The following is a 26,189-nucleotide window of genomic DNA, read 5'->3' as shown; positions in this document are numbered from 1 at the left end:
ACTGCACTGAGAAAGAATAAGGAAGCAAGATTCCAGGTAGGAAGATGAATGCTGCATGGTTTAAGCAGCTAGGTTAGGGGGATCTTAGACAAAGGATTCCTAGATTCTTGGACTCAGTAGCTTTGTTATCTGGAAGTTGGTCCTTACCAGCCTTGGTCTCAAGGGGTGCCTGAGAAAATTCAGATATGAGATGGTGACAGTGGAGAAAAGTTAGAAGGGACCATCTTTTGACTCCCAGACCAGTCTTCTTTCCACTACTGATCCCAGGTGAGGCTAGGATACATTCACTAGGGTAGGGCCTCTTCTAGCCTGGGTCTCATTGCCTCCCATAAGACCAGTGCCTAATATAAGGATTATATCAGAGGTTGGCAAACTATGGTTTGGGTGATGAATGTGGCAGAAGGACCATGTGTGGCCAATGATTAACTCCCTGTCATTTGGGTGAGCCACCTGCCATGAGAACAAGTTTTCACAGATTCATAGAATCTCCAAGCTGGAAAGGTCACCTAGTCTAACCTCCCATTTCATGCAGAAATCTCCTTTACACCATCTCTAAAAGTGACTCTCCAGCTTCTGCTTGAATATCTCTAGTGAAAGGAAGCTTACTACCCATAAAGGCAGCTCATTTTGTTTTTAGGCAACTTTAATTAGGAAGCTTTCCTCATAATGAACCGAGAGGAAGGAATTAACTACGTTGTATAAAAAATATATTCTGGAGCCCTTTCTAAACAATGCCCAACAAATTACAAGATGTTCTTAACCGTAAAAAAACCCCAAAAACCAAAAACCAAAATCAGCCTCAGCCCCAGTGTCCAGCCCAGCTGAGGCCTGTTCTGGTCCTGACAGGCTGAAGCTGCTTGAGACTTGAAGACTGTAGATGTTCCAGATGCCAGGGTCATCTCAACCAGGATTTGACCATTGGCCTTCTCCCTATCAGTGTCCTGTCATTTATTTAGACATTTCTTAAGTGTAATGGAAAGAAGACTAACTTTGGGTTTGATTGCCACTCTGCCACTTAGCTTCCCCCTGTAAAATGAAGTTGATGCAGTGGAAACAGTACTGAATTTGGATTTAGAAGACTTGGGTTCAATTCTTGATTGCCATTTTCTAGCTGTATGATCTTGTCTAAGTCACCTAACCTTTATGGGCCTCAGTTTACTCATTTGTAAAATGAAAGGGTTGGAATAGATGGTCTCTGAGGTCTCTAAATCTATTGTCCTTCCAGCTCTATGATCCTCTCACTAGAAGGCCTAGGACGTCTGTCCCTTACAGCTTTAACATTTTTATGTTCTAAGGTTCCTTCTAGTTCATAGACATTCTATGATTCTGTAATTATAAAATGAGGCCAAATGGAAGATGGAGGAGTAGTTTACAGCATGGGGAAGAGACAAAACCAAGCCAAGGGCCATTTCTAGAAGAGCAAGACTCCTGGGTGCCATCTTGAGGCTTCCTGGATTCTCTGATCTTATCCCTGTCTTAGGCTCCCCCTGCTGTCAACAGGAGGAAACACACCTCAGCACAGTCTAGACCAGGCAATGGAGAGCCAGAACCTGGGCCTGGGCAGCTAGCCCTGGGAGGCCAGAAAGGGGAAAAAGATGACCACTCAGGGTTTGTTCCAGGGAGTGTAGTATACTGTACACTTCTTACTCACATCCTTTCTACCATTATAATTTCCCAATTATCCTGGTGACATCAGGTCACAGTAAACATCCTGAGCTCTCAAAGAGAAAAAGAAGTCAGAGACTATGTGCATGTGGGGAAGATGCTAATGGGTTTTGCACCATCTCTGCCACCAGCTGCCTCCCTGACACACTGCCTACTGTTGCAGGGCTTCCCTCAAGGCCCCAGGTCCAGGACAGTTGTCAGTCTTAGGGACAGCTCTGCTCAGCACCCATAGCCCTGTTCCCACCCACCTACAGACCACATGGAAGTGGATGAGGGGATGGGAAACAGGGGAAAGGATGGCAAAAGGACCCTCTTGGGCAGTGATTCTTAATGGGGTCTGTGGACTTGTTTTAAAAGATAGATAAGATGGATAGATGTATTTCAACAGCTATCAACCAATAACTGGTTTCCTTTGTAATCCTAAGTATTTTGTTTTGTGCATTGAAAAACATTATTCTGAGGAGTCCATAGGATTCACCAGACTACCAGAGGAGTCAATGACACACAAAAAGTTTTAAAAAAAAACCAAAAAAAGCCTGGTTCTAGGGCTGTATGTTATGATGTCAGAGCCAGGAAAGACCTTAGAACAGGGAATATTAGACTTGGGGGATCTTTGCATACCATCTGATCCAATACCCTCATTTTACAGACGAGAAAACCCAGATTTCCTTAAAGATAGGAACCCTGTATATAGCTGGCGGTCACCTTAGGATCAAACAGCCTACAGTTCCATAGAAGGATCTGGACTGAAGTCAGAGGATCTGCCTTCAAATCTGCCTCAGAAGCCTGACTCACTGCCCAGTTGATACTGGGCAAGTCACTCCACCAGTCTGCCTCAGTTTCCTCAAATGTAAAATGAGGATAATAATAGCACCTAGCTCACCTTGCTGTGAGGATCAAATTCATTGCAAACCTAAATGTACTACATAAATGCTGGCAAAACCAAAAACCATTCACTTTGAGTAGGTCACTGCCTGGGCCTCAGTTTGCTCATCAATAAAATGAGGTTGTTGGGATAATCATTTCTAAGGTCCTTCCCACTAGGATATTCTGTTTTATGCTTGGAATAAAGTGTAGATTAGGGGGTTTTAACTTGGACCGTGAACTCTTTAAAAAAAACAACTTTGATAACTGCCTTTCAAGATAATCGATTTCCTTTGTAATCTTGTGTTTTATTTTAGGAATTTAAAACACTATTCTAAGAAGAGGCCCACAGATATTACATCCTGCAGAGGATTCTATAACCACAAAGAAGGTTAATAGATTGACATGTGGATCAATGCAATTCCCTCACAGTATTGATGAAGAAATAGAAGCCCAGAGAGGGCATGGGCCTTGTTCCAAGTTGCACAGCGAGCTGAGGAACTCTGTGTCTCCCTCTAGCGCAGGGACTGGGGGAGGCGGGAAGGTGAAAGTGTCACTAGAACTGAGGAGCTTGTGCCAGGACCTCAAGCCCAGAACTCGAGACTTCGATCTTTCCACTGCGCCTGTGCACGCCGCCTGGGGCCCAGCATACGTCACTTCTGGTGTGGAGGGGCGGGTGGAGCGGTCGGTGGGTCGGACCTGTCCGCGGTGCTGGCGGAGGCTCCAGGTTTGCCTGTGACCCGGTCCACCCTCCCTTCCGTTCTGGCCCGGGGAGCTGGTGAGTGTCCGCGCGCCCGGAGCTGGGGTGGGGGGGACTGGAGAGGGTCCGCGCGCGCTCGGGGCGCGGGGGCGGGGCCGCAGCCGGTGAGGGCCGACTTGTTTGCGCTTGCGCGTGTCTGGGGCGGGGCCGGAAAAGGCGGGAGGGAAGAAGTAAAGAAACTGACTAGGGGAGAGGATCCGGCCTCCCGCGACCTCCAGGCCCGCATCCCCAGTCTCAAACGCAACACGTTTAAAACGGAACTCACCCCCTTTCCCCCCCCAAAAAAAACCTGTGAAGGCAGTCTACCCCATCCTGCTGTGCACTCAGGTTTGCAACCTAGAATTCCTCCTGGACACTCCCCTCCTCCTCGCCCCCTACGCCTAATCAGTAGCCAGGTCTTGTCCGTCAATCTCTGCAACATCTCTCGCATCTGGCTTCTCTCCAGTCATCATGTTGGTTCCCCTCACTGGGCCAATTGCAACAGCCTTCTAATTGGTCTCTCTGCTTCCAGTCACTTCACTCTCCCGTCCGTCCGACCCTCCCCCTCCCCAGCGCAGCTGCCAGTGTGATATTCCTGAAGCCCAGGTCTGACCATGTCACTCCCTAGTTCAAAACAGCTTAATTAGCTTCCTGCTGCCTCTAGAATCAAATGCAAACATCTCTGTTTGACATTTAAAGCCCTTTTCAGCTAGCCCGAACTGTACTAATTGCTGTTGTGCATGCACAACATTGCATCTCCTTTTTCCGTGCCCTTGCCACAGGCTCTGCACGTGCCAGAAACTGCAGCCCTGCCTCGCATCTGTCTCTTAGAATACTCAACTTCATGCAGAGCCCAACTCAACAACCCTCTCCTGAAAGGAAACCTTTCCTGATTCTTCTAAAACAGAGGTTCTGAACCTTTTTGTGTGTCATGGAGCTCTTTGGCAGTCTGGTGAGGAATAATGTCTTTAAATGAATAAAATACAGAGGACTACGAAGGAAATTACTTACATCGAAATGCAGTTATTAAAAAAAACCCAAGTTCTCCGACTGGAGGTTAAGAACCATTGATCTAGATGTGATTGTTTTTTCCATCCTCAAATTACCTTGTACATGCTACTTGTGTACATTTTGTATCCCCTCACTAGAATGTAAACTCCTTGTGGGCAGGGAATGTTTTTCATTTTGTATTTGTATCCCCAGTACACAGTGCTTTACATATAGCAGGTACCTAAAAATACTTGTGGAATGAGTGAGGAGAATCAGGAAATGGGGTAGGGGGTGCTGGGCAAGGAGGAATCAGGGTAATCAATGAATTAAAGGGGAAACAGGGGAAGGAGAAAATCAAGGAACTTCGGAAAGGAGAAGGGGAGAATCAAGGCATGGGAAACCTGGAAAGAGGGACCTGAGAAAGGAAGACTCAGAATAGGAGACTGGAGAAGGAGAGAATGAGGAAGTGGAGACAAGGGAGAACCTGGGGGGAGACTTGGGAAAATGGGATATTGGGAAGGAGAGAATCAGAGGAAGAAAGAACCTGTGGAAAGGGAGATAAAGGGGGAAAGGTTACTCAGGGGAAAGGAGAATAAGGGGAAGGGAATAACTTATAAAAGGAGAGATCTCAGGAAAGGGCAACACTGCCGAAAGCTAGGGAGTTGTTGAATATTGCTTACTTCTTTACTTCCTTGCCCTCTCTGTGGACTGGAAGAGGATTCTGCAGACTTGTCTAAATAGAAAGGCCAAGTCCCAGGCCCATCACCCAGGCACCATTGTTATCTGGTAGTTTTCTGTTGACAGCAGCCCAAAGTAGAGCATAGAATATATGAACTGAAAGTACCCCCGACATCATTTATTCCAACTCTTTTATTTTACAGAGAAGAAAATGGAGGCCCAGAAAGGGAAGGGGACTTGTCCAAGGTCATATACTATAAGGTGCCCCAACGTTATTTTCACCTGAGGAGGAGGCTCCTGAGGGCCTGTGAGCAAAGTTGGATATTGCTAGTTTCAGGCAGTCAGCCAGCAAGCCTTTATGACGTGCTTACCGTGTACCAGGCATTGTGCTAGGTTCTGGCATACAAAGACAAAACTGAGTCAGTGCTTGCCTTTGAGGAGCTTACATTCTACTGGGATATACATGTTTACAGAGACATAGATAAAATAAATAAATACAGGATGTATACAAGGTAAATTTGCAAAAACTTGGGGGAAAAGGTCATTAACAACTGGGGGAATTAAGAGTGTTTTCTGGTGTTACTTGAGCTGGGCCTCAAAGGAAACTAAGTTCCTTCCCCATGGCAATTTGGCTTCTCTTTCAAAACTACTTTCTTGTACTCTGTGGCAGGTGGCTTTTATGGGTGGCACAACATGCTGGTAAATGAGCTTAAAATGGGTTTTTAAAATTTTTTTGGACAGCTTTCTGATAATCTAATGTCCGAAGAAAGTGACTCTCTGAGAACAAGCCCATCTGTGGCATCTCTGTCTGAAAATGAGCTACAGCTCCCCAAACAGCCTGGGTATGTGTGCTCCCTGACGGAGGAGCTCATCACCAAAGCCCGGGAGGAGCTGCAGGAGAAACCAGAATGGCGGCTCAGGGACGTTCAAGCCCTTCGAGACATGGTGTGTAAAGACTATCCCAACCTAAGTACATCGCTGGATGATGCTTTTCTCCTACGCTTTCTCAGAGCCCGAAAGTTTGACTATGACCGAGCCTTGCAACTTCTGGTCAACTATCACAGCTGCCGGAGGAGCTGGCCCGAAGTGTTTGACAACCTGAAGCCCTCTGCCCTGAAGGAGGTTCTGGGTTCAGGTTTTCTCACAGTGCTGCCTCACTCAGACCCTAGAGGCTGCCAGGTAGTCTGCCTTCGTCCAGGTACGTCTCTTGACTGTTGTCTCTGTGAGCTTGGGTTGGATTTGGTTCTTGTGGTGATAGAATTTCAAGCAAGAAGGGACCTGAGAGATCCTCTAGGCAGCCCCTGCATTTTACAGAACAGGAAACTGAGGCCCAGAGGAAGAAAGGGACTTGTTTAAGGTCCCATCAAGAGATGGGGATCTGGGGATTTAAACCTAGATCATCTGACTCTGATTGACCCAGTGCTCTCTCTTTCTAGTAGGAGACAATAGTTCTTTGTGTCTGCTGGAGGCCGTTGAGCAAAGGGAAAGGAGCTGTCTAGTTTTAGCTTAGTGATTATTTGGTCATGTGAGGGGAACCCTCTACTAGAGCCTTGGTAGATCCTATAGAGCTGGGAAACCTTGAAGTGTGGGCCCCTCTGTGGACAGCGCGACCATTGTCTGAGGTCTGGCTTAGCTAATTACTCATTGCCAGAAGGCTGGCCACCAGTCAAGGAACTTTTGGCCACTCAAACTCATGGAAATGTTCACGCTCTGTGTCAATGGAGAGGGCTGTGGTGGGGGCTAAGGGGCATGTTAGCTAGCTGTAAGTATTTAAAGAGCTACCACATAGGAGATGGAGTCTGTGCCAGCAGAGGGAGCTTGCTCACCAATGAGACCATGGTTTCGCTTTCACTGAGCGTGAGCCAGCAAAGGCCAGATGGGTGAATCTGAAGGTGGGCAGGTAGCATGGCGACAAGAACCATAGGCTGGGAGTCAGGAGACCTGGCTTCCCATGACAGTTCTGAGATCTAACCAGCTCTGGGACCTAAATCACGTCATCATCGGAACCTTATGCTCATCACCACCATCAAGTGGGTAAATAATACCAGCATTGCATGCCCTCAGGGTTGTGAGAAAAGCCTTTGCTGCTATAGAACTAGGAAAGCCTGTTCTGGGCTAGAAGACACTACCCGTTCTCTTCCAAGTGCCATGGCTTGGGGCACCCAGGCCAGAGAGGGCTGTGAAACTGCAAGCAGATAGAATAGCTTAGAAGTGAGTAGTTCCATTTCAGTCAGTCATTTTTTAGTCATGCCTGACTCCTCATGACCCCATTTGGGGTTTTCTTGGCAAGGATACTGGAGTGGTTTGCCATTTCCTTCTTCTGCTCATTTTGCAGAAGAGAAACTGAGGCAAACAGGGTTAAGTGACTTGCCCAGAGTCACACAGCTAGATTTGAACTCAGAAAGATGAGTCTTCCTGACCCTAGGCCTGGTGCTCTGTGCACTGTGGCGCCACCTAGCCACCCCTGAGTGGTCCCACTAGTTTGGGCCTAAGCTTGGACAGCAAACATGCAGGCCAACCCTGGGCCCATACTTGAAGCCCTTACAGCTTGTTAAGAGGGCCTGTGTTTCTGGTGATGATGGTATGAAGTCTAGTTTAGCTCCTTGGTGACAGGAACTGTGTTTTTTGCTTGTCTTTGTATCCCTAGTGCCTAGCACAGTACCTGGCAAAAAGTAATCAATTGATAAATGCCTATTGATTGATGATTGATTGGTTAACATGGCTCACTATTTTTTACTTTCATTAATTTGAAATTGATCTGAAACAATTTGTTAATGTTACCCATTGACCAAAGTCTCCCTGCTCTTTACAATCACTCACCACGTTATAGACATATTAACCATTAGACTAAAAACAACTAGAACTGAAAGTAAGATACTTCCTAAGCCAATAAAATTACAGCGTGTTGTCAGCAATGCTATATAAAGGAAATAAAACAGACTCATAGTCAGGAGACCTGGGCCGTATTCCTGGTTCAGTCACTAAGGTCACATACCTTGAACAGATTTCTCTGGGCTTCAGTTTCCCCATGTGTAAAATGAGAGGGGTAGAACTAGATGGTCTTCACGATCTCTTCCAGCTCTTTTAGTCTATAATCAGAGAAAGAACTGTGAGGCAGAATTTTATAATCTCTGAACTGTAAAGCAGGGATTATGGGAATCTGAACTATTGTCACAGTCATCATTGTCATTAGTAGCAGCCATGGAAACAGTGAGCAAATCTCTTAGGCTTTTTAAGCCTTAATTTCCTCATATGCAAAATAGGGATAACAATATGTGTAATAACAATAATAATAATAATAATAATATCATTTTCTTAGTTAATAAAGATTTGCAAAACACATGGTAAATCAAAAATTTATATATCAAAATCACAATGAAGAAAGTCACATTGTGGGAGGGATAACTGTAGTGTTTTTAAGTAAGGCAAAATAAGGAAAATATTACAAAGAAAACCAATTATACTGAAATGCAATGATCCAGATATTTAAAAAAACAAACAGGTTCACAGATTCCCAGGTTAAGAATCCCTGAACTCAGGTCTCCTGGACTCCAGGTGCAGCACCCCTTCCTCTTTGCCATCTAGCTGCTGGTATAGTGCAGCTGGGCACCTCTGCTAAAGAGGATGGAGAGCTGGCAGCAGGAAGACTTGGACTCCTGCGCCTCTGACACGGGCTATATGAACTTAGGCAAGTCACTGAGCTCCTCTGTGCTTGAGGCAATTCTCTAAGCTTCAAAGTCCCCTCATCTGGAAGTCCCCTATGCAGTCCGAATGAAATTCCAGGCACAGGTCTAAGCCCTGTTCCCTCCTTCACAGGCCTATTGAAGAAAATGCTTTGTAAATTGTAAATGCTACAGAAGTGTGAGCTATGCATTGTTATTATTGTTCATTTCTCTCCTCTTTATCTTGCAACCTCAGATAGGTGGATTCCAAGTAACTACCCAATTACTGAGAACATTCGTGCCATATACTTAACGTTAGAAAAGTTGATCCAATCCGAGGAGACCCAGGTGAACGGAATTGTTATCCTTGCAGACTACAAAGGAGTTGGCTTAGCCAAGGCTTCCCATTTTGGTCCTTTTATAGCTAAAAAAGTGATTGGAATTCTCCAGGTAAGGTCCCCACTTGGGTTGGGAAACGATACATAGATACATTAGTCAGCTGACACTTTATCCTTTATTCTTAGGGTGGTGGGGTTGGGGGATGATTTGGCTTTTCTCCCAGAATCTGGAATGCCCATTTTTCCCCTGAGCTATGGATGATTTGAAAGTTTTACCTTACATGGTAGGCTTGCCAGCGTCTCTCTTGGTTTCCCTGAGCTCCTGTAGTTTAGACAAGATCAGCTCTGAAAGTTTGAAGTGCAGAAAGCAAAGAAGGCCAGCTCCTCAGAAATTGGCTTTTCTTTTCCTAGGAGGTAGAATCTGACTTTTGCCGTCATTTATTTATATGAAACTTACATGGATGACATTTTTCTTTTTTTTTTAATGAAATTTTTCCAAGCCAAACCTCCTATAGAAAAGTTTGAGTATTTTTGTGCCTCAGATTGTTGAAGCAAATTGTATGATGTTTTCTTTTTTGCATATTTTTCCCAATTACACATAAAAGCAATTTTATGGGTTTTTTTTCATTTTGAGTTCCAAATTCTTTTCTTCCCTTCCTTCTCTTTCCCTTCCTTGAAAAGGCAAGCAATTTGATCTAGATTATACATGCGCAGTCATGCAAAACATATTTCAGTATTAACCATGTTGCAAAAGAAAACAGACCAAAAAGACAGCACCAGGAAAAATAAAAGTGAAAAATAGTATACTTTGACGTGCAGGCCTCCATCAATTCTTTCTCTGGTGGCAGATAGCATTTTTTGTATGATAATGTTTTCAAAGTACCTTGTTAACATTTGAGACATGAGGCCTGGTGCTCTGTCAGTGCTGGGGAAGGGACCTTGCATTGTACATGGCTGTGCTATCAGTACCCAGGTTCTGACAGGGCCTCTCAAGCTGGAAAGACTTGGTGACCAAAGCTGGTAACAGACTCTCTGCCTGTCATCTGAGCATTGGCCAGCTCAGGGCCTTTGACAATTTGGTAATCAGAAGCTTGGCCCCCCCATTGAAGACTTTTTTTTGGCCAGAACTACTCAGAATACCCCTGCTGAGGGGTGAAGAGGGTATGAAAGATGCATACTGGTAGGAGGCGTGTCTACACTTTGAAAGTTCTGGCCCTTTTGAAGCCTTGCAGGAGATCCAGCAGGGGTCAGTGGAAGCTGAAAGGGAGCCTTGGCACTGGGGGTAAGCATTAGACTGGGTTTATTCCTAGACAAATGTGTGGTAGTTACTACAACTTACGAAATAAGAAACCACATAAGGGTGTGCCCAGTTTTGAAACTTCAGCAGGGTGACTCCTGCTACAGCCTTCCTCGCTCCTCTGCATTCTCACAGCCACTGCTCTGACCCATTCACTCTCTTCCTTGGACTATTGTGGCAGCCTCCTAACTACTCTTTCTGCCTCCAAACTGCCTTCTCTACTGTCCATCCTATGTACTGCCTTGTATTAGTCTTCCTAATATGCCATGAGGCTACTCACCTTACTTTCCTGCCCCAACGTATCCAATGATTCTATTGTTTTTTAATTAATTAATTAATTTTTAGTTTTCAGCATTCACTTCCATAAGATTTCGAGTTCTAAAGTTTTCCCCCTCCCCCCTTCCCCCCCCAAGACAGCCTGCAATCTGATGTAGGGCTATATATGTACAATCATATTAAACACATTTCCACATTAGTCATATTGTAAAGAAGAATTAGAACCAAAGGGAAAAACCACGAGAAAGAAAAAACCAAAAAAAAAAAAAAGAAAAAAAAAAGAGAGAGAAAATAGTATGCTTTGATCTGCATTCAGACTCCATAGTTCTTTCTCTGGATGTGAATAGCAATCTCCATCATCAGTCTTTTGGAACCGTCTTAGGTCATTGCATTGCTGAGAAGGGCTAAGTCTATCAAAGTTAGTCATTGCCCAACGTGGCTGTTCCTGTGCATAATGTTCTCCTGGGTCTGCTCACTTCACTCAGCATCAGTCTGTACAAGTCTTTCCAGGTTTTTCTGAACTCTGCTTGCTCATCATTTCTTATGGAAATTAAATTCCATTACATTCATATACCACAGCTTGTTCAGCCATTCCCCAATGGATGGGCATTCCCTCAATTTCCAATTCTTTGCCACCACAAAAAAGAGCTGCTGTAGGGGCAGCTAGGTGGTGCAGTGGATAGAGCACTGGTCCTGGAGTCAAGGAGGACCTGAGTTCAAATCTGGCCTCAGACACATGATACTCATTATCTGTGTAACCCTGGGCAAATAACTTAATCCTGATTGGCTCACCAAAAAAAAAAAGAAGAGCTGCTATAAATATTTTTGTACATTTGGGTCCTTTCCCCTTTTTTGTGATCTCTTTGGGATACAGACCTAGTAGTGGTATTGCTGGGTCAAAGGGTAATGCACAGTTTTATAGCGCTTTGGGCATAGTTCCAAATTGCTCTCCAGAATGATTGGATTAGTTCACAACTTCACCAACAATCATTAGTGTTCCATTTTTCTCATGTCTTCTCCAATATTTATCATTTCCCTGTTTTGTCTTGTTAGCCAGTCTGATAGGTGTGATGTGGTACAATTGTTCCATTGTTGTCCAGATAAAGACCAAACCCTGTTATTTTAGCCTGGCACTCAAGGCTTTCCACAGTGTGATCCAGCCTGTGGGTCCTTCTCCTGTGACTCTCCCACATGCCCCCAACATTCCAGCCAAACTGTGCCCCTCATCAGTCGGTGAGTATGCTCCTTCTTTTCACCTCCATGCCCTTGATGTTTGCCCAACCTGGAATGCCCTTCCCTTTCTATCTCTACATTTCCAACTCCTGCTCATCCTTCAGGGCCCTGCACAATTGTCACCTCTCCAATAAAGACTCGACCAGTTCCCATAACTCACAGCCAGAACTCGTTTCTCCACCCTCTTCAGTAGCATCGTGTATAGCATATATTCTGCTTGGAGGGCCTTCCCTCCTTTACTAGACTGTAGACTTCCTAAAAGGAGGGATTGGCTCTTACTCCTGTCTGTCCTTCAAAAGGGTTTGCACATAGTAGGTTTTTGGTGTTTATTGAATTAATGAATCAGGAATGTGGCAGAAGAACTGAGCATGTGATACTTGATGGTATGTGTGTGTGTGCACGCGTGTGCACATGTGTATGTAGAGCACATCCTAAGCCTCCCTTCTTGATTGTTTGAATCTCTTGCTTTCTGGATTCACCAAATCTTGACAAAAGGTGAACATGTTCCAACCCAGAACATTTTCATCTCAGAGGCAGAAGTGGGTGTTCCCCACTCCCCATCACTAAATTAACTTTTTATTGCAAAAGACAGCTTTGATGGGTAAATAAGGCAGCAGAGGCCCTTGCTTTCTGCTACAGTGTATCTTTAAGAGTTCTCTGGTGCCCTGTAGGCACCTCGGACACCTTCCTTCTTCTGTTGGCCCCACTCCTTCCCCCACAGGCCAGTGAAGATGTTTTCTTTGCTTCTTACTGGGAGGAGCCCCATTATTGGGCACCCTCTGTGGGAGGTATTGCAGGGCAACAGGAAATCCTATTTCTTTTCCTGTTGTCAGCTTCACAGTGTGACCTTGGGAAGTGAGTTATCTCCTCTGAACTTCATCTGTAAAATGAGGTCTGAGGTCTCTTCCAGCTTTGCCGTTCTGTGTTCTAACAGTCTAGGTTCTCAGTCTTCCTGAATTCACTCCATCTCATCTGATCACTCATTCTGCACCCCCAACACACTGGCCCAGAACCTTCTAGCTCAGACCTGTCATGGTCCGGGTCCTTTCCAACTCTGACATCCTATGTCCTCAGCCTTCCTGAATGAACACTATTGCACTAACCTGTCCCTCAGCATTTGCATGTAAGTTCCAACACAGGCAGTCCATGTTCTAAGCTCTCTGCCAGCTCATATATTATCCAGTTGCTGTTCTAAATTGTTTTGGGGCATGGTTCTGTCTGAGAATTTAGCTTTTCTTTGGCATCAGTACTCTGCTCTGCCCAGCTCTTTGAGCACAGGTGAGCTTACAGGTGTTTAAGGGACTGGATTTGCAGGGTTTGGCATTTCCTGGGTCTTTTCCAGGCATCATATTTAACATTAGGAGGAATAGGTCCATACTTGTAACTCTGGCTCACTCTAGAAGGGCCACCTGCCCAGACGTTAAGTTCCTGATTTAGGTCTCAGCTTTGTTTTACGTGTAAGGAGCAGATCCAGAAATGGGCGTCTGCTTTGGCTGTTGTTGGCATCTCGGTACAGAAAAAAGAACACGGGCCTGGGGGTCTGGAGACTTGGATTCGAATCATGGCTTCCTCATTTGCTTACAGTAGGACAAGTAATGTAACTTCTCTGAGACACAGATTCCTCATTTGTAAAAGGGTTCAATAAGCCCCAGCCTGCCTGCTTCACATGCTGGTTGGAATCATCACATTTGATATGAAAATGCTTCATAAACTGTAAAAACACTAAATCCATGCGAGCTATGACTATTGAATTCAGTTAGTAAATGTTATGCATGGAGGGGTGGGAGATGTCTCAGAAGGAGGGGCATACAGACTTTGTTTCCTACAGAGGTTTCCAGATGTTCTAAAATACCTTTTCTTTTCTTACCACAGGATGGGTTTCCCATTAGAATAAAAGCTGTCAATATTGTAAATGAACCTCGAATATTCAAAGGCATTTTTGCTATCATAAAACCATTTCTGAAGGAGAAAATAGCTAACAGAGTAAGTGACTTACTTCTTTCTGTCAATGGCAGCTTTAAATGTTGGCCTTCTCCCACTTCCTTCTCCTCTTTGAAGAGGTTCAAGATTGTGGGTATGGAGCAGTATGGATAATATCAGACTTTTTCAAATTGTTAGTTTCACTTAACTTTTTTCCTCTTTTTTTATCCTTTTTTATAGGGGATGGCTTTCTGGGAGGGGGAGGAAGAGGGAATGTACTGGGAAATGTAGGTGATGTTAAAAATATATATTGATACAAGTTTATTTTTAAAATGAAAGTTTAATATAAGTTTTATTATAATATAGTAATTATAATATATAACATATTATACACAAGTAATTATATCTATGTTTTATATGTGTAATTTTAAGTTTTACTGTAAAGTTTAAAATAAAATTTGGCCTTTTCTCATGGAGTGGCCCCTCAAGGTAGATGTTTTCCTTATAGAATCTTTTTTTTCCTGTGGTTTTATTTTTTATAAGATCAATGAAGTTTAAGTTGTTGTTAGGGCAGACTGAGTGTGGAGATGCAAATTGATAACTTCCTCTTTCAAATGAGGGGGTTTGGCCTCCAGGTCCTCCAAGGATCCTTCTAGCTCTGACATTCCGTGATTCTTAAGTTCCTTCCAATTCTGATGTTGTAGGATCCATGGTCCATTCTAGCTCTGAAATTATGTGTCATCTAAATCCAACAACTGAATCAACCTTCTGGGGATAAAAGAGGAAATTCATCAAGGTTAACAACATTGTAGGGGCAGCTAGGTGGCGCAGTGAATAGAGCTCTGGCCTTGGAGTCAGGAGGACCTGAGTTCAAATCCAGCCTCAGACACTTCACACTTTACTAGCTGTGTGACCTTGTGCAAGTCACTTAACCCTGATTGCCTCACTAAAAAGCAAAACAAACAAACAAACCCCCCCCAAAAACATTGTAGAGACAGTGGCTACCCTACCTTCTGCTCCCTCCTGGCCACATGACCTTGCACTTCTGCCTCAGCTTCAGTTGTCTCATCTCTAAAATAAAGGGGTTGGACTCAGTGACCTCTAACTCCTTCCAACTGTAGATTTCTGATCCTGTGATTCACTGCCCCTCTCTCTCAATCTCAGTTTCTTCCTCTTCTGTAAAATGGGGGGACTCTCTGTGGTAACCTATGAGGTCTTAAGTTGTCAGCTCTGACTTTCTGAGTTTTAAGGCCCCTTCCATCTGTGACCTTCATGAGTCTTGGTTTCAGGACGTCTAGGAATTTACCTTGAAAGCTGTCACTATTTCTGGCCTTATTTACTTTTTAATTTCTTGACTTATGTCTAAAAAGTTAGGTCAGAGGGAGCCACAGTCATTAGAAAGGTGACTCAAAAGAATTTTGGTGATTTCTTATTTAATGGAACTTTTAGTCATAAATAGGCTCTCTGAGTGATTTTCAAAAGTTATTTACCTAGTTATTAATAGCAGTGTTATAGTTGGTTGGCCTTGTTTTCAGAAACTGGAAATAGAGAACTGAAATCTCCCTCCCTAGTTGCCCCTTTTTGTTCTGGTTTTGTTCTCTGGGGAGAAGTTAGCTTTTGCACTCTGTGTTTCCACAAGAAGTAGCCCTAGGCTACTAGGGTGCTGCTATTACTAAAGTCGGCTTTGGGGACAGTTACTCAAGTATTTTCACATGGCATTGTCAGAGAGGAACTAGACTTGGGGTCAGGAGACCTGGGTCTTTTTCTTGACTCTGCTACTTGCTGACTGTGTGTCTACTTCCCTTCCTTGAGCCTGTTTCATCATCTGTAAAATGGTTATGATGACCCCTGTCCTACTTACCTCTTGGGGTATGCCTCAAATAGTATAATAAGAAAAGGCTATGGAACGTGAGCTGTTCTCATTCACTGACATGCCTTGGTCTCCTTAACCTCGGTGAAATTTTGTAGCAGCAGGTGGAAATGCAGCTCTGTCCTAACATCTTTAGATATGTGCTTCATGGACTCTTCCCTGTTTGTTTCCCTTCAGTTTTTCCTTCATGGATCTGACTTGAATTCTCTACACCTGAATCTTCCAAAGAGCATCCTTCCTAAGGAGTATGGAGGCACTGCTGGGGAGCTGGATGCAAATGCCTGGAAGGAGGTGCTGCTGGCCTCTGAGGAGGACTTTGTGAAGGAGTTCTGCAGGCCTCTCCCTCCCAGCAGTACCCTTCTCCAGGACACCCTGATGGTGGAAGGAATAACCTCTGAGGTTCAGGGTGATGACTCCATTCGGGGAGTAAAGTCACAACTGTACTCCTGCTATTAATGAAGAAGTCACATAGTTTTCTACATACATTGCAGCCATTAAGTAATTTCTTTCTCCCTCCTAAAGCGTAAAAGGAGAATTTGAAGTCCCATGAGTTTGGCCCTATCCATTATAACTGAACAGAATTTACACCTAATAAAGTTATGATCAGCTTTAAAATACAAATATGTTACAGAAGGTGACATGTAGGTAAGTTGCTTGAAAATCAGTCTATGACAGACCTTTGTAGTCCACCTTTAGGCCCCTTGGAAATATAGCCAGTGGTCAAGTTTCATGAACCCCACTTTGAAATCATTCATCTGGTAGCTGTACTTTTGGAATATTGTAATTTCTATCAGTTTGGGTATTTCCTTCCTCAACACAGATTTCAACACTTCCATGCTTTGGTAGATGGTTTCATGAGCTTCTGAGCAAAAGCAATCTCCCACTTAGTGACCAACCCACTGGGGATGAACCTCTCTGCACTTAGCTATTCTTATCCTTGGATAGCAAGCCTACTAGTCTGTTGCTAGGGCTTTCCTTGAAATCCTTCCGTCTTGATGGGACCAGCCAAAGCTTGTGCTCCCTTGGCATTGTCTTTGAGAACCAAAGCCACTCTGTGAGGATTTGAGGGAAGGAATATCATTAACTGTTGCAAAAAGAAATCCAGCAGGGGGCAGTCCAAGGATAAGAGAGGTCTGCTGTCCTGGAGAAACCAGCCTGTGTGTGACGGATGAGCTCATTCGATTGCAGTGGAGATTGCTAGTAAGATTATGAAGATTATTGGAGGTCCCCTCATGTCTGGCTCCACAACCATCTGTCTTAAAGGTCACTTTCCCTGCGCTCCTCCTTACTGTCATCACTGTGACCTATCAGGAGCTGCTGATTCATCAGCTGTACCTTTTTTTAAACTGTAATGTTTCTTGCTTCAGTGTAGAAGTATCAGGGCACCATCAGAGAGTTTCCTTTCAGAATTCTGGAGCCAAAGACGTTGTGGCCCCTTGGAGACTCCTGCTGCCATGATCCCATTTTTCCAGTTGCCCTGAAGGTCTCAGCCCTCATTCTTTACTGAATATCATTCCCAGGAAGGTAGCCAATATGGCAGCATGGTTTTGGAAGGGGTACAATTTTAATAGACTTAAAATCACCAGATTTTAGTGTAGTATAACAAAAAGAGCACCAATCAGTGATCCCCATAGTTTACTCTGGCATCTGGTCTCATTTCTGCCACTAACTCATAGTGGAGCTCAGCCTCTGTGGACCTCATATTCTTTTTGGCTGTAAGATTCTGGGACTCAGTTTAGTTACTGAATAGTATCCTACATCAGTCTTCTACTTGCTGGAGGCAGCTGTGGTATAGTGGGTAGAGATGGACTCAGCATCAAGACCTGGGTTCTGGCACATACTGGGCAGATCATTTAACCTGCTGGTGCTCTAGTCAGCTCTAAGACTGTAAGTTACAGAGAAGGTGCTGAACTGCAGTCGTAGAGGAGATTTGCTCACCTTGGAGTTCCCAAGGCTAGTCCTTATCCCTTTCCCCCTACTAAGACGAAGAGCTGGACCAGACTAGGGAGATCTTGTCATCTCTATTTGTACGTAGGCGTCACTAGAGGGAGGTCCCACACCACTTTGCATTCCAGGACTTTAGACATTGAAATCTTTGCTAAAGATCATTTTTTTTTTTAGTGACCTATAATATTGTGAAGCCAGCAAAAGGCCTCTGAGTGCTTAAAAATTCATAGGGCTTTGGGAACCAAATGGAGATAGGATGTTAAAAAGGCACATACATTCTCAAGATTTCCTGTGAGCTTTCTGTCTGTAGATGTAAGTTATACCTGCTCATTAGGATTCCTGAGCTGTTTTGCCACTCCACCCCTGCTTCTTGTCTCCCTCATCCCACCTTGAGAGCCCCTGTAGTGTGTCAGCTAGAGTCAGGTCAGCCATTCTAAACCTGGGCTGGGAGTTTTAGCACTTTACGTCCTCGGTGTCAAGATTTTGCCTTTGCCCTGCACCCCTGTAGGATTGAGGTTTGCTGTTTTTAGACCTGGTTTATGTCTGATTTATTGCATATACAAGATTGTTTAAAATTGTAGCCTCACCCTTGATGTGCCTCTTCTCTGCATTTATTTTAATGTACTGTAAAACCAAGAGCAAGGCATATGTTTAATTCCCTAGAAGCAGAGCAACCAAGACATACAGAAGCCATTTGTTTATACCTTTACTACCAGGTAGTTGATCTGTATAGCAGTTTCTGAAAAGCACTTTCTTGACAGGTTTTTTTCTGGTGAAATCCCATTTACTTTGCCTCCTTGGTGCCAATTCTTATTCAGGGAAAGCTTATCTCCTCATAGATTAATACTGTGTTCTCTAGGAAGAGCTGAGACATGACATGTTTTGAATGCCAAAATGACAATGGCAGTGTGCCTCAGATCACCAGAAATGGCCTGGAAAAAACAAAGGCTTTCAGCCTTGGGAGACCTCAGAAGTGAAAATTTCATCTATGTCAGAAGGGAAAACCCATTCCTGAAAGTAGAGACAAGCTTTCATCAGGGCCTGTTGGATTTAGATTTGGAGTGGGGTAAAGATAAAGACTCACCTAGGCCAGTAGTAAGAAGTAGGATTAGCAGAGGGAAGTTGAAAATCATAAGTTCCTTCTGGTCACTGGAAGGAAAAAGAGGTAAATGGAAAAAATTACCTTGGTCCAAGGTTCCTGAGCATTAGTGGCTTCAGTGAATGACCTTTTGAATTACCCAGCATTAACTGTTTGTTCATAACTCTAATATGAATGATGTAGCAAATCTAGAGAAGTTACACAAAGATCAGGTCATGTCCAGTTCCCCTCAGCTCTTCCAGGAGTCTCAGAATCCAAATCTTCTCAATGTGTGCCCTCATTATGATGGGACCAAGGTTGCAGTATCCTTTCTTGAAAGCCTGTGACTACGGGAGGATGTTTGCTCATTAGATGTCTTAGAAGATTTGAGGAAGGATTATGAGTGGGGAACTCGATCGGATGGCAGCACAGGTGATCCCTGCACTCTCTCATTGAGGCATTTTAAGGAATTCTTTCTGGGCAGTGAATAAGGAAAGCAAAAGGCATCTGTGGGTCAGGCTTTTTTCCTTTGGTTTTGATGTGAAGTGACCTGTACCAACAAGAGGGATATTAGTACTGGAAGCAGATTGTGCCATAAATCATACTTATCATGACTTTTAAAAGTGAGAGTTCCAGCTGTCACAGATGCATAGGATTATTTCCTTTGGATCTCCCTTTGAGGAAAGGTCCTAGCCAATTTTATAAATGTCTGAAGCCATGTCTAAACCCTATATTGTGCCGTTGCCGTGGCCTGACTCACCCTTACTGCCACCATCCACAATTTGGCTCTCAGTTGCTCCATTTGTAAAAAGAAGACTAGATTATCTCTAAGGCTTCTTTGAGCTCTAAAGTCTATGACTTTATGATCAACTGTTGTATTTAGAGGATGTGCCTCTTTTATTAATTAGCCCATTCAAATTGATTTGATTTTCCTTTTGATTTCTCCTAGTTCAGAATTCTAGAACACTGTAGTCCCCTCCTGAGTTCATCTTGTGCCTTAGTTAAGGACAAATTTTAGAAGCAAGTGAAAGTAAGAGGGAGCTTTGTTTTAGTAGAAAAATCTCTGGTTGTAGTTAGAAGACATGGGTTTTTGAATCCTGTGACCTAGAGCATGATTTTCCCCCTCTTCAGGCCAGAGTTTCTTCCTTTGTAAAATGAGGTGACTTGACTAGATGATGTATAAGAACCCTTCTAGCTGAAAATTGTTTTTTTTAACAAGACCTTCTTCTTGCTGGTGAATGTTTCATCCTCGACACCTGATGGCAAACCAGCCTGGGAGAGACAAAAACGTGTTCTTTATTAACTCCAAGAAAACTCAAGATGCCTGGGAGTTCATCCAGCTTTCATCAGAAGTCTGTTGTCCCGGGAGGTGGGCATGTAGTGTCAGGTCACTTGTCAATGAATACAAAGATGGGGCAGATGTATACATGTGTGTCTTCTGCAGTCCCATATGACTCTGAAATCTTTAGAACTCCCCCTGGGGAGGTTTTTGAATTGCCCTGTCTGCTTTATCCTCAGATGAATTGTGGGTAGCCAGGAAGCTGGAGGGAAGCATTCTCTAGTGCTTCCTCATGTTTATGTTTCAGCTTGTGGCATTTTTCCTTTGAATTTTTCCTACTTAGAGGCAGCTTGGTGGTGCAGTGGATAGAGTACTGGCCCTGGAGTCAGGAGGACCTGAGTTCAAATCCTGCCTCAGACACTTGACACTTACTAGCTGCGTAACCCTGGGCGTCATTTAACCCCATTGCCTAACCAAAAAAAAAAAATTTTTTTTCCTACTTGAAGAGTGAATGACTTTTCAGCAGTTAAGTTATTCATGGTGGTATGGTTGCTCATCCTTTGGTTATTGAGTGGTGTCCTGATAATGAAATAAAGGAACAGGGATCATCCTGAGTAGGAAAGGTGAAATCCTAAGTCTAGTATAGTGGAAAGAACCCTAGTATGGAGAGCCAGAAGACCCGAGTTCTAGTTCTGGCTCTGTGACTAAATAGCTATGTGACTGTATGCAAGTCATTCTTGTCTGGGGCTCAGTTTCTTTAGCTACAGAATGAAGTTGGACTAATTGGTCTCAAAGGCCTCTTCCAAATTTGATAGTCTCTGTGCTAACATTCCTTTCTGTTCTAACATTCTTGTTGTGCTTTAAGGTACCTTCCAGCTCTGAAGTTTTGTGAGTCCTTATCCATTCACTATTGCTCGTTCTGGGGGAAGCCAGGAATGACTTGGTAAACCAAAGCTTTCTCTCCAAACATGTGATCCAAAAGGAGTATGTACAACTGAGATATTAAGTCACCAACTGGTTTTAGAAAAAGATCCAAAATGGTTCTGAGTCACACAAACATTTTTTCTTCAAGGAAGGACCTTTCACTCATATGAGGGTAATAACTCAGTAACTGTTGCTTGTTTGTTAAATAAGCAATTAGTTCATGTTATTTTTCTTTTCTTTGTTTCTTTTTTTTTTAAAACATAACCAAGCAGAATTATTTCCTTGGGCACCAAGTCAGTGGCTGCTTGGGATCAGGCCTGCTTCTCTTGGCACATGGGGTGAGGATAAGGCTGGGGAGAGGGAGGAGGGTGGAGAGCAGACCTGTTCCTCTTTGCAGTTGGAGAACATGAACGTATGCCATGGCCTAGAGCCTGGAAGCACAGCCTCTGCTTCTGATGTGGCCAGAGGAGATCTTGCTTATATCCTTTGGCCAGTTTTGGCCACAAGTTCAGTCATTTGTCACATTCTTTCTTTGAAACTGACACTCTGTGGGTGTAAGTGTGCATCCGGAGGTGGATTGAGTCTAATTCTGTGTTTATTTTGACAAGATGTTTATTTTTATAATGCATTTTATAATATGGTGTGGTGAAAATGTGTTGTTTTATTATGCATGACTGGAGCTTACACAATAAAAATCTATCTTGGGTTGAGTGTGTGTGGAGGTGTTTCAGTGACATGAGTTGAAATGTAAAACGGCTCCATCCAGCTCTAACATTCTGTTTCCTAATGAACAGGCTCACTCATTACTTCATTTCAATAAAACAAGCATTTATTAAGTGCTTACTATGTATATATATACTTACGTCCTGGAGAATACAAAGTCAAAATAAAAAGAGTCCATCATCAAGGAGCTTCAGTTTTACTGGAAGTAAGTTTAGGGATCAGTTAGTTTAACTCACTACCTTCAGAGATAAATCCTATAACCCCAAGTAGACTTGACATCTCCTTAACTGGATAAGCATTTCCTAGTTCCTCTTCTATATCTCTAGCTACTTGGATGTGTAGAAGAGTCAGAAGATGTGGGTTTGACTTTTGTTTCCGATATTTGTTAGCCATGAGACTTAGGGCAAATCATCAGCTGGAAATCCTATCATCCTATGATCTCTTCGAAGCTCAATTTCCCCCCCTGTAAAATAGGGATACTAATATTTGGGGCAGCTAAGTAACACAGACTAGCTGTGTGACCCTGGGCAAGTCACTTAACCCTATTTGCCTAATTTTCCTCATCTGTAAAATGAGCTGGAGAAGGAAATGGCAAACTACTCCAGGATCTATGGCAAGAAAACCCCAAAAAGGGTCACAAAGAGTCAGACATGACTGAAATGACTAAACAACATTTTTGGGGGGGGAGGGGGAGATGGAGGAGTAGCTAGTGGCCTAGTTTGGCCAGAACATAAGAGTACATGGAGGAGAGTAATGTGGAATAAGGCTCAACAGCTAGATTGGACCCGTAATGGAGAGCCTCAAATGCCAGGCTTTTTTTTTATCTGAAAAGTAACAGGGATCTAAAAAAGGTTTTTTTAGTAGGGAGTAATATGTCAGGTCTGGGCGTTAGGAATAGTATTCTGGCAGCTGCGTCAAGAATGGATCAGAGTGACACTGCAAGCAAGGAAACCAAATAGGACACTATTATAATCATCCAGGGTAGTAGTGATCATAGCCTTAAGTGAGAGGGTGGCTATGTGAGTAGAAGGGAGGGAACGATGAAGAAATGTTATGGGAGAAGAACTGACAATCCTGGCGTGGCAAATGATTGGATAATGGGGAATGAGGAAGAGGGAAGAGACAAGAACCTCCAGTTCATGAAGGTGGGTGACTAGGATGGTGGTTCCTCTGATAGAAATGGAGAAAACTTGGTTTTAAAAGGGCAGGTTTAAGGGGGGGGGATGACAAGTTTTGTTTTGGACGTGAATTTATGATGCCTATGAGACATACGGGTGGAGATCATTGATGCAGGTCTAGAGAAATCAGGACAGATTAGGGATAGTTAGATATCCAGATATAGACATCTTCTAGCTCATTTGGACTGCTCATCATCCATGTTTTGCTCACATCATTCCCTATTCTTGTAATTCAAGCACTGTATCCCATAAGCATTTATTATATGCAAGACAGCATGCCAGGTGCTGGGGATGCAAGGACAGTAATAGAACAGTTCCTACCCTCAGAGTTCACATTCTATTCAGGGAATAAAACATATATGGAGGTGTATAAATCCAAATTTTAGTGGGACAGGGGCTATGGGTTGACAAAGAGCACATCAACAAACTTCAGGATCAGAAAGGCCTTGTCTAAGAGGTGGCCCTTGAACTGAGTCCTAAAGGGAGCCAGAGATTACAAGAAGGCAGTTTGTATGTAGTCCCAGAGGCTGCAGATGGAATGCCATCTATGGAGAATACAACCTTCCTTCTCTGCCCAGTGAATTTCTATCCATTTTTTAAAGCCCAAGCCACATCCTCCAAGAAGCCTTGCCTGAAATCTTCTATTTCACAGCAACCTTCTCTTAAACCTCCCATAGCACTTTGTCTTCTAGTGATGTGTGAATGCCATTATTCCCCGTTTGTCTAAAAGTTAGTTGTTAAGCATCGCCTACCATCTTAGTGGGCCAAGGGATTGAGGTGGAGAAGCACTGCTAGCATGGTTAGCCAAGTCTTCCCTGGCCATCGTTGGTCTATTGTTCTGATTCTCAAAGAAAGGCTTTGTTTCATAGCCTCTTGAGGACCAAAAGGGACAGCTTACCAATCCATGATATCACTTGCCCACAGTGATATAACCTCAGTGTCTCTCTCACTGCCTCACATCAGCTTACTCAACAGCAGGGATGAGGCAGAATTAAGAGGCAGCATGGAACAGAGAAGAGAGTCAAGGATTTGGAGTCAGAACATCTGGGTTGAGAGTACAGGTTTGGCTACTTGTTAGCCATGTGAATTTGGATAAGCCACTTATCCTGAACTTTGGTTTCCCTGTAAAATGAGGAGAACACTTACACTACCAACCTCAACGGGATGGTGTGGGGATCAAATCACATACTAGATACAAAGTACTTCACAAATCTTAAAGTTCTAAAAAAAAAAATGCCAGCTATGATTGTTACTAAAAGTAGTTGACTTTCCCAAAAGCTTCATGAAGTACATTATAGATACCAAACATGCCTGCAGCATTTGGACTAGGTCTTGGTCATTTTCCTGTTTGTAATGGGAGAATGTCTTCATCATTACAGAGCAAAGGATGGACTGACAGCTGACTAGCAAGCAATGGGATGATGCCACCATCACAACAGCTGATGATTCAGAATGTTTTCATGGTTTAAAGTGATGGCACCTCTGATGTTATTTATCCCTACAAAGCTAATGGCTATGTATAAGGAAACCTTTAGCTTTCATCGGATACTTGCATAAGCTTTACCATCTCCCATTCTATATACAGATAGTCCAATAATTTTTAAATTCTCTCTCCTGGATCTATTTTCCAGGTCAGTTGTTTTTCCAAAGAAATATTTCACATTCTCTTCTATTTTTTCATTCTTTTGGATTTGTTTTAGTGTCTTGATTTCTCATAAAGTCACTAGCTTCCAATTGCTCTGTTCTAATTTTTAAGAAAGTATTTTCTTCAGTAATCTTCCCATTCTGTATACAGAAAGGACAAAGTGAGGCAAGGTGTTTGATTTATCCATTGACCTATATACCAAAGTCTAAACATATCTCTATGGTGCTGTGCTACCTATCATGTATACTTCTGCCTGACTTCTGATGGCCTCATATTCTATCTTTATCTCAATCTATCCAATCTTTTCTTCCACTGCTTATTACAACTTCCTGCCCTGTCAAAAGCCTTTATTCCAACAGGTCCAATGTCCTGTCTTGAGAACATGAAGCTGAGTAATCAGGAGGATGGTAGTACACTTTGGTGGGATTAAGGGTATTCACAACTCAAAGCTTTTTCTCATGTTGTTTCCCCTACCTGGAATACCTTTTACTTTCATTTTTCTGCCTGTCAAAATCCTAACGCCATGCTCTCTTTTGAGAGCCCCACCATTCTTCCAAGTTCACAACCTAAGGGTCTGTCATCATTAATGCCTCCCTTTTCCTCACCCCACATACCATCTCTACACTCCTAGAGCCCTCATCACTTCTCACGTAGACCACTGTGCTAGCTTCCTAACTGGTCTCCTTGCCTCTAGTCCCTCCCCTTTCCAAACCATCCTCCACACCAATGCCAAAGTGACTTTCCTAAAACACAGTTCTGACCATGTCATTCCCCTACTCAAACTCCAACAATAGTTCTCTGTTACCTCTAGGATCAAATACAAAATTCCTCTATTTGATGTTTATAACTCTTTGTAACTTGCTTTCAATCTACCTTCCCGGTCTTATAAATTCTGCCCCCTTCATGCTTTCTCCAGTCCGGGCACACTGGCCATCTTGCTGTTCCCCACATACAACATTCCACATCCTATCTTGGTGCTCTTGCACAGGTGGGGCCTCACGCCTGAAAGGCATGCCCTCCTCAACACCTTGTCTCTTCGAATCTCCATTTCCCTTCAACACTCAGCTCAAATGCTACCTCCTTTCTTGATGCCCCCCCACCCAGCTGCTAATATTCTTCCCCCAATCGCCTCATAATTATTATGTGCATACTTACATATGTACATGTCATCTCTCCCAAATGAATGTAAGCTATTCAAGGGCAGGGACGGTTTCATTTTTGTTTTTGTATCCCCAGTGCCTAGCACATTAATAAATACATATTAATTCAAGGTCCAGCTCAAGTCCAACCTCCATAGGAATCCTTTTTACACCTGCTTTAGCCAACACAGCACATTGAATTCCCACAGCACATTTTTTGGGCCGCTCATTTTAAGGGCTTCAAAGGTCTATGAGGTCATGTCTTTTCTTGATATTCTGCACATAGCAGGCACTCAACATGTATCTACTCAACTACTCAATTATAATACTCTGAAGGTCAGGGACCATGGTATATTTCTTTATATCATCCTTAGCAACCAACACAGTGCTTTTGGTCATTTTCAATCATGTCTGACTCTTTGTGACCCTATTGGGGGTTTTCTTGGCAAAGATACTGGAGTGGTCTGCCATGTCCTTCTCCCGCTCCTTTTACAGATGAAGAAACTGAGGCAAACAGGGTTATGTAACTTGCCCAGGGTCACAGATTTGAACTTAGGAAGATGAGTCTTCCTGACTCCAGGACTGGTGCTCTATCCACTGAACCACCTACCTGCCCCTAACACAGTGCTAAATACATGATAAAAGAGTCCATATTATGTTACTTTGAGCTATTTCATTGGCATGGTTAGGGCTTTTCCCAAATGCAGATAAATCCTTCACATCTTCTGGTCCCATGACTCTGGT

At 43.4% G+C, this 26,189-nt stretch overlaps 1 protein-coding gene across 3 annotated transcripts; it reads left to right on the top strand.

The window, feature by feature from the left end:
* Window positions 1-3,160: 3,160 nt before the first annotated feature.
* Window positions 3,161-21,470, top strand: TTPAL (alpha tocopherol transfer protein like). 3 transcript variants are annotated; one of them, XM_020984126.2, is made up of 6 exons: window positions 3,163-3,307; window positions 4,051-4,220; window positions 5,678-6,134; window positions 8,855-9,048; window positions 13,615-13,725; window positions 15,710-21,470. In XM_020984126.2, the coding sequence occupies exons 2-6, from the start codon at window positions 4,200-4,202 to the stop codon at window positions 15,986-15,988; spliced, it is 1,062 nt and encodes a 353-aa protein (XP_020839785.1). In that variant the 5' UTR covers window positions 3,163-3,307; window positions 4,051-4,199; the 3' UTR covers window positions 15,989-21,470. The 3 variants fall into 3 exon arrangements, with proteins under 3 accessions (XP_078005974.1, XP_020839785.1, XP_020839786.1); XM_078149848.1 differs by lacking the exon at window positions 15,710-21,470 and having other exon boundaries at window positions 3,161-3,307; window positions 11,610-13,708; XM_020984127.2 differs by lacking the exon at window positions 4,051-4,220 and having other exon boundaries at window positions 3,164-3,307.
* The last annotated feature ends 4,719 nt before the right edge of the window (window positions 21,471-26,189 follow it).

This window comes from Phascolarctos cinereus, unplaced genomic scaffold (genome assembly GCF_003287225.1).
Source record: "Phascolarctos cinereus isolate Bilbo 61053 unplaced genomic scaffold, phaCin_HiC Scaffold_2;HRSCAF=192, whole genome shotgun sequence".
In the NCBI taxonomy this organism is placed as follows: Eukaryota; Metazoa; Chordata; class Mammalia; order Diprotodontia; family Phascolarctidae; genus Phascolarctos; species Phascolarctos cinereus.
The sequence above is the reverse complement of the archived record's forward strand: the minus strand, read 5'-3'. Positions and strand labels throughout refer to the sequence as shown.